Source organism: Hordeum vulgare, chromosome 6H (genome assembly GCF_904849725.1).
Source record: "Hordeum vulgare subsp. vulgare chromosome 6H, MorexV3_pseudomolecules_assembly, whole genome shotgun sequence".
NCBI classification, from domain to species: domain Eukaryota; kingdom Viridiplantae; phylum Streptophyta; class Magnoliopsida; order Poales; family Poaceae; genus Hordeum; species Hordeum vulgare.
In genome coordinates, this window is record NC_058523.1 from 1,347,403 (window position 1) to 1,356,207 (window position 8,805).

Genomic DNA, 8,805 nt, shown 5'->3' on the forward strand with positions numbered 1-8,805 from the left:
GTGTAACGCCTAATTAATATGTAGTGGAGAAAAAACTTTCACGGTAAAAACATGATAGCTAATATGTTCAAAGGTAAATATAATCTCAAAATGTTGGGACTTAATATAAAACGATTGATATACATGAAACGACATCGGAAAATTTGAAAATTGTAGTGTATCACATAATATATCCATGGATCTTTTATATTAAGCCAAGGGTACAAATAGATTCATCGTGGCGACTCTTATTGGAACAAGGGAAAAAGACAAATACATAAGTAAGATGATACATTGGCTTCCATACAGCTGATGGTATCAAGATTATTCAAGACAAAATGACTATACGACCTTGGCCATAGAAATCATGCACAAGAACGCATGATTAGGCTTCAACAGACTGAATGACTGCACCATCATTACAGAAACGGGCACATGCGTTGCTGCAGAGTCCCATGTCGAATTTCATCTTTTGGCCACGGAAAACTGTTACAAAATAGTTGACGTTATGTATGTCTAAAACACAAATTTTTTCTATGAGATGAATAAAAAATACAAAAATGTGGTAAATTAAAATTACCATTGTCCACGTTGTCACAGACAGAATTCCTGCATCCAATGGTGCAGTACTGAGTGACATCTGGTTCACCTGCCAAAGTAATTTGAACAATAAGTATTTAAATAATTTCATGTTAGCAGGTCATTATGAACAAGTTGAAAATAATAACAATGATATCTCTTTACCGGATTCAGGGAGAAGATTCAGTTTAGGATAGTCACTAGGACATTTTGAACCGCTTATGATTTTACAACCACAAGCACCTGCACAGACTGGACGGGAACCACCGGCGAAACGGCAAGTGTTGTAGCAGTTTCTGGCAAACGTGGTCTTGCAGCAACTCTTTCCCTCCACCTGGACCTGCTCCAGAACTAAACCTAGTATGAGAACACAAATGACCACACTCTTAATACTCTTACTGGGTGCCATGGTTGGCTTGTTGGCTTTAATTTCTCCAGAAGAATGAGAAATGGCTACGTTGGATTGATGGAAATCCTAGAGCACGAGGCTCCTATTTATAGAGGGAAGGGAGTGTGTCCACTCAGTTTCTGCCGGTGCGAATATCTCTCTCACTCAACCACTATTTCGCAGTAATAGGAAGTCACATGGGTTTGGTCTCTTGTATCCACAGCAGGATGGTCTCACCAATGGGGCCATGCATCTACTGTCTTGCATGAGAGCAGCTAATTAGTTACCAACCACGTACTCTATAAAATTGATAGAGGAGTGCCTCGTCACCTCATCATTTATAGTAGTAGAATGTAGTGCCAGATATTTATGAATTCATTGCCGAGTTGGCCACTTAGATTTGTAAATGATGACTTAATTAGATTTGTAAATGATGACTTCCAATTTTTCTAAATGGTGATTTATATTTGAGTGTTTGCATCTGGCTTGCCAAGCTGGTGGCTTAATTAAATTTCATTGTTGCATCTCGCCTGACAAACATATGAAAGAGGGAATATAGTTTTGCAAATTTAGACACCTTATTTTATGCAAGGCTTACATTAAAAATGAAATACTTTTATTGTGAATATTAATTTGTGAAAATCTCTAGTCTTTCGAAGAGAGTAGTTACTATCTTCATGAAGTAGGAGAGTGAAATTTCATATCGAGGAGCCTACTTCCAAGTTCTGGTTCCATAATTGAGTGCATGCACCAGCTAGGACGGATGACTCAATCATTATCATCATTTTGACCACGTGACCCAGCTACGACTGATGAATCGATGCTTATAATATGTTTTGTACTGAGCAACCAAGTTTCAACCTTCGGGCCTTGATAAAAGCAACTCTAGCAGACCCCGCAAAAATTTGAACCGCAAAATGCGTTTGCGGTTTCACGAAGATTGCGTTTGCGGGTCGAAAACTAGCGCGGCCGAACATAAACTGTATCTAGAACTGCATAATTTGAAAAAACACTTTCGCGGGAGAATATAGATCATGATCAACACAATATAAACATAGTTCATACTACATGGTACGTTAATACTAGTACTAGAGGAGGAGAAGGATGCTCAATCCTCCTCACCGGAGCTGAAGAGGTCGATGTACTTCGCCGTCTGCTCCTCGCGGATGCGGCGCCACTCCTCGTGCTTCTCCTTAGCGGCAAGGTTGGCGGCGACCGCCTTCCGCCACTCGAGGTCTTCGAGCTCCTCGGCGTGACGTCGGCGCTCCGCCTCCTCGCGCACGCTCCGCTCGGCGATGACGGCTGCAACGGCGTTGACGTCGGCGACGTAGTCTTCCGGCCCGACGAATCCGTGATAACCCAAAAGTATAGGGGATAAATTGTAGCATTTCTCGATAAGTAAGAGTGTCGAACCCAACGAGAAGCTAAAGGTAGGTCAAATATTCCCTCAAGTTCTATCAACCACCGATACAACTCTACGCACACTTTACGTTCGCTTTACCTAGAACAAGTATGAAACTAGAAGTACTTTGTAGGAGTGATAGAATATGCTAGCAAGAAAATAAAGAACACGTAACTAAAAACTAGAGGCTGCTAAGACAAAGAAACAAATACGTTAGTTTAACGAGTGTGGGAACTGGTGGTAGGAGTTGCGGAATTATCCCTAAGCAATTGACTACGTTATTAGACCGATAGCTAGTTTTATGTGGGAGAGGCCACTGCTAGCATGTCATCCCTTACTTGAAATTCTATGCTCTTATGATTAAAACTATTAGCAAGCATCCGTAACTAGTAACATTCATTAAGGTAAAACCCAACCATAGCAATAAGATATATTGGTCCCCCTTCAATCCTCTATACATTAATTTCTATGCTAGGCTGAAGCTTCTGTCACCCTTGCCCTCCAATTCATAGTCCTATCAACATACTACTAACCCTATGGTGTGATCCATACGCGCGCTCATATGATGGGCACCAAAGGACAGCAACATAACCACAAGCAAATTAAACCAATCATAGCAATTCATCAATCACCGATAGGACTAGGAAAATCTACTCATACATCATAGGATGGCAACACATCATTGGATACTAATATGAAGCATAAAGCACCATGTTCAAGTAGAGGGTACAGCGGGTTGCAGGAGAGTGGACCGCTGAATATAGATGGGGGAAGGTGATGGAGCTGTTGGTGAAGAAGACGGCGGTGTTGGTGTAGATCGTCGTCACACTATGATGTCCCGGACGGCGTTCCGGCGCCGCAGGGACAGACGAGGAGAGAGCCCCCCTTCTTCTTATTCTTCCTTGACCTGCTCCCTAGATGGGAGAAGGGTTTCCCCTCTAGTCCATGGTCTCCGTGGCGGCGGAGGGGCGAGAGCTCCTCCGAGATTGGATCTCTCTCTCTGTGTCCTTCTGTTTCTGCGCTGCCAGATTATGGCTTTCACCGTTTCTTAAATTCCCAGAGATCCGTAACTCCGATTGGGCTGAAATTTTAACACTATTTTTTTCCGGATATTAACTTTCTTGCGGCGAAAGAAGGGCCCAACAACCTTAGGTATTGGTCACAAGCCTGCCAGCCGCGTCACCCCCTAGGGCGCGCCTAGGGGGCTTGTGACCTCCTCGGGCATCGTTCCGCGTAGATTCTTCTTCCCAAAAATCATAAATATTCCAAAAAAATCATCGTATGTTTTTTATTGTCTTTGGACTTCGTTTGGTATGGATAATCTGCGAAACAAAAAACATGCAACAAACACGAACTGGCACTGTGGACTGGATCAATATGTTAGTCCCAAAAGTAGTATAAAAAGTTGCCAAAATTATATGAAAGTTGTAGAATATTGGCATGAAACAATCAAAAATTATAGATACGAGGGAGACGTATCAGCATCCCCAAGCTTAATTCCTGCTCGTCCTCGAGTAGGTAAATGATAAAAAAGACAATTTTTGATGTGGAATGCTACCTAACATAATCTTGATCATATTATCTAATCATGGCATGAATACTAAAACACGAGTGATTCGAAGCAATAGTCTATCATTTGACATAAAGACAAGAATATTTCAAGCATACTAACAAAGCAATCATGTCTTCTCAAAGTATCATGTTCAAAGAAAGGTATCCCTACAAAATCATATAGTCTGGCTATGCTCCATCTTCCCCACACAACGTATTTAAATCATGCACAACCCCGGTTTTAGCCAAGCAATTGTTTCATACTTTTGTGTTCTCAAACTTTTTCAACTTTCACACAATACATGAGCATGAGCCATGGACATAGCACTATAGGTGGAATAGAATAGGGTGGTTGTGGAGAAGACAAAAAGAAGGAGATTGTATCACATCAACTAGGCGTATCAACGGGCTCTGGAGATGCCCATCAATAGATATCAATGTGAGTGAGTAGGGATTGCCATGCAACAGATGCACAAGAGCTATAAGTGTATGAAAGCTCAAAAGGGAACTAGTGGGTGTCCATCCAATATGCTTGCTCATGAAGACCTAGGGCAATTTGAGGAAGCCCATCATTGGAATATACAAGCCAAGTTCTATAATGAAAATTTCCCACTAGTATATGAAAGAGACAACAGAGGAGACTCTCTATCATGAAGATCATGGTGCTACTATGAAGCACAAGTGCGGTAAAGGATAGTAGCATTGTCTCTTCTCTCATTTTTTTCTCTTTTTTTTGGTGGGCTTCTTTGGCCTCTCTTTTTTATTTGGGCTTCATTGACCTCTTTTATTACTTCCTCACATGGGACAATGCTCTAATAATGATGATCATCACACTTTTATTTACTTACAACTCGATATTTAGAACAAAATATGACTCTATGTGAATGCCTCCGGCGGTGTACCGGGATGTGCAATCATCTAGCGTAGCAATGACATCAGAAAACGGACAAGCTATGAAAACATCATGCTAGCTATCTTACGATCATGCAAAGCAATATCACAATGATGGTGCGTGTCATAATAAACGGAACGATGGAAATTTCATGGCAATATATCTCAGAATGGCTATGTAAATGCCATAATAGGTAGGTATGGTGGCTGTTTTGAGGAAGTGTATATGGTGGGTGTAATGCACCGGCTAAAGTTGCGCGGTACTAGAGAGGCTAGCAATGGTGGAAGGGTGAGAGTGCGAATAATCCATGGACTCAACATTAGTCATAAATAACTCACATACTTATTGCAAAAGTCTATTAGTCATCGAAACAACTTACTACACGCATGCTCCTAGGGGAAGGGTTGGTGGGAGTTAACCATCGTGCGATCCCGACCTCCACACAAAGGTTGACAATCAATAAATAAATCATGCTCTGACATCATGACATAACGGTTCACCATACGTGCATGCTACGGGAATCACAAACCCTAAGACAAGTTTTTCTACGAATACACAATTACTCATTAGCATGACTCTAATGTCACATCTTCATGTCGCAAAACTATTGCAAGGAATCAAACATATCATATTTAGTGATCTACAAGTTTTATATAGGATTTTATGACTAACCATCTGAATGACCAACTCCTGTTAACTCTCTAAATAGGTATAAGTGAAGCATGAGAGTTTGATTCTTTCTACAAAAGATATGCCCCGCTCTAACAAATATAAGTGAAGCAAAAGAGCATTCTACAAATGACGGTTTTCTATGTGTAGGCAAACAGGAAATCAAAAATTCAAATGATATAAGTGAAGCACATGAAGCATTCTATAAAGCCATACTCAAAAGATATAAGTGAAGTGCAAAGAGCATTCTATAAATCAACCAAGGACTATATCATACCAGCATGGTTCATAAAATAAAAAGGAAAAATAAACACAAAAGACGCTCCAAGCGTTTGCGCATATCATGTGACGAATAAAAATATAGCTCCGAGTAAAATTTCCGATAGATTGTAGACGAAAGAGGGGATGACTTCCGGGCATCCCCGAGCTTAGACGCTTGCGTCTTCCTCGAATATTACCTTGGGGGTGCCTCGGTCATCCCCAAGCTTAGGCTCTTGCCTCTCCTTATGCCTTCATCCATCGTGCTCTCAACCAAAATTTGAAAACTTCAATCACACAAAACTCAACAAAATATTCGTGAGATCCGTTAGTATAATAAAGTAAATCACCACTTTAAGTAATGTTGTGAACTCATTCCAAATTCATATTAGCATTATATCCACTGTAATCCAACTTCACCATTGTTCATACCCCCGATACTACCCATAGATTCATCAAAATAAGAGAACAATGCATAGAAAACACAATTTGTCAAAAACAGAACAGTTTATAGTAATCTGAACGTATATCATACTTTTGTTACTCCAAAAATTCTGAAACAATTAAGATAATAAAGGAAATTTGTATATAAATCAGCATAAAAAAGAATCAACTCAATAGCACTCTCTGTATAGAAATAATAAATTACTTCGTGAGTGCAAAGTTTCTGTCTTTTTCAGCATGATCAAACAACTATCACCCAAAATAATCATAAAGGCTTTACTTGGAACATTATTTTTATAATGCAATGGAATTTTACAAGGGGATAATTATTTTTGCGAGAAACTTCCATGAAAAATTCTACATTGTTTCCATGAGCATGAACACAAGTGTTTCAAGGTCGACCCTCACTTCCGCAATGCATCACCTTTGAATCGCTTTTCTTTTTGAAAAACTTTAAGTTCCCCTATATATTTTTTGTTTTTAAACTAAATAAAAGCACTCAACAGAACTAAATGACTCTCTAAATCTTCCGGGATGTCTCCCAGGCAGCGCTTTCTTTAAAACCATTATGCTAAGCATAAAGTGCTCAAGTAATGGATCCACCCGGATCCCAAGGTATATCAAAGCCAATTTTAATTAACGATGATTTGTAATTTAGTAGTGAGCACAAGGTAACATATATCATGCAATGACGAAGGCTAACTCTCTTCCTATGCATTGTCATGTCATAAAAGAATAATTCATGCACATCAAGTAAAGGCCAATACATAGCATAAGATGTTTCTTGCAATTTTATTGTATTGGAAGCATAGAGAGGTGGAGATGTAGTTCCTCTCTCATAATAATTGCAAGTAGGAGCAGCAAGCACATGCGTATTATATTCATCAAAATCATCATGCGTAATAGTAGAAGGCAACCCATCTATGTAATCCCTATAATAAGAGCAAACTTCTCCGATATAGTGTAGTTGGGAGAGTTCAAAAAGATAGTAGGACTATCATAAGTGGGTACGATAGCAACAATTTCATGTTTAACATAAGGAACTACAGCAAGTTCATCTTCATAAGCATCATTCATATTGCATCATGGCCACAAGCATAGCAAGCATCAAGTTGATCAAAAAGGGATATTTCAAACGAATCCAAGGGATCATACCAATCAACATAGAATTCATCCTTCGGTAAGTACGAAGGGAAATTAAACAATATATAAGTTGAAGAGTTACTCTCATTAGAAGGTGGGAACGGGTAGCTAGTCCGCTCTTCCTCCTTTTGTTCTTTGCTCTCCTCGTCATCTTTTTCATCTAATGAGCTCACAATTTCAGCATTTTCTTCTTCCATAGTTTCCTGCAAAATATTATTCTCTTCTTGGGCAGCGCAGAATTTCTCCATAAATCGATCAATATGGGCATTATATTAATAATTAGTATAACAATTACTAAGCATAACCAAATTTTCAGATCGGTACGCAGCACCATCATTATCATCAAACCTTTTAAACAGAGCTTCAATTTCATAAGCACCCATAAAAGCAACAAACTCTTCTATTTGTTCGACATCATAGTAATCATATATACCATTAACATAAGAAGCAAAGGTTGCATTCGCATTAAATTTACAAGAAAATGGAAGGTGTTGAGCCTTCATCCTAGAGCAACAAGTAACATCATATCTCGAGCATAGCTCCCAAGCATACCATTTCAACATATGAATTTGATCCAATAATAGTTTCCCTTTTTGAGTCAAGCGATTATCCCTAAAGTATTCACGTTGATCCAACGTCTATCCCATTATATAATTGAATGGGGTTTTCTCAGGATTATTAAAGAAGTGCATAATATTTTCCACATAACGAGTATCGAGGGTTTTAGGAGGTTCCCCATCTCCATTAGTAGAAAGTACACCTAATTTTTTTTTGTAATTCGTGTTCCATATCCACAACTAAAGATAGAGAACAACTTAGAACAACAAATAAATCTACTTAGTGATAAAGCAAAGAAGCACACACGAGAATATTCACCCCACGCTATTGCTCCCCGGCAACGGCGCCAGAAAAAGGTCTTGATAACCCACAAGTATAGGGGGTCAATTGTAGCCTTTCTCGATAAGTAAGAGTGTCGAACCCAACGAGGAGCTAAAGGTAGGACAAATATTCTCTCAAGTTCTATCGACCACCGATACAACTCTAAGCACACTTTACGTTTGCTTTACCTAGAACAAGTATGAAACTAGAAGTACTTTGTAGGAGTGATAGGATAGGCTAGCAAGAAAATAAAGAACACATAAGTAAAAAACTAGGGGCTGCTAAGACAAAGAAACAATTACGTTAGTTTAACGAGTATGGAAAAGTGGTGGTAGGAGTTGCGGAATGGCCCCTAAGCAATTGACTACGTTAGTAGAACGATAGCTAGTTTTATGTGGGAGAGGCCACTGCTAGCATGTCATCCCTTACATGGAATTCTATGCACTTACGGTAGGAACTATTATCAAGCATCCGCAACTACTAACGTTCATTAAGGTAAAACCCAACCATAGCAATAAGATATATTGGTCCCCCTTCAATCCCGTATGCATCAATTTCTATGCTAGGCTGAAGCTTCTGTCACCCTCTCCCTCCAATACATAGTCCTATGAACATACTGCT

The 8,805-nt window shown here is 39.5% G+C and overlaps 1 protein-coding gene across 1 annotated transcript; it reads right to left on the bottom strand.

The window, feature by feature from the left end:
- Window positions 1-209: 209 nt before the first annotated feature.
- LOC123405527 (leaf-specific thionin DB4-like) lies at window positions 210-1,045 on the bottom strand. Its single transcript, XM_045099181.1, has 3 exons — window positions 724-1,045; window positions 560-628; window positions 210-465 (listed from the first exon to the last, which is right to left on the bottom strand). The coding sequence occupies exons 1-3, from the start codon at window positions 965-967 to the stop codon at window positions 365-367; spliced, it is 414 nt and encodes a 137-aa protein (XP_044955116.1). The 5' UTR covers window positions 968-1,045; the 3' UTR covers window positions 210-364.
- Between the last annotated feature and the right edge of the window lie 7,760 nt (window positions 1,046-8,805).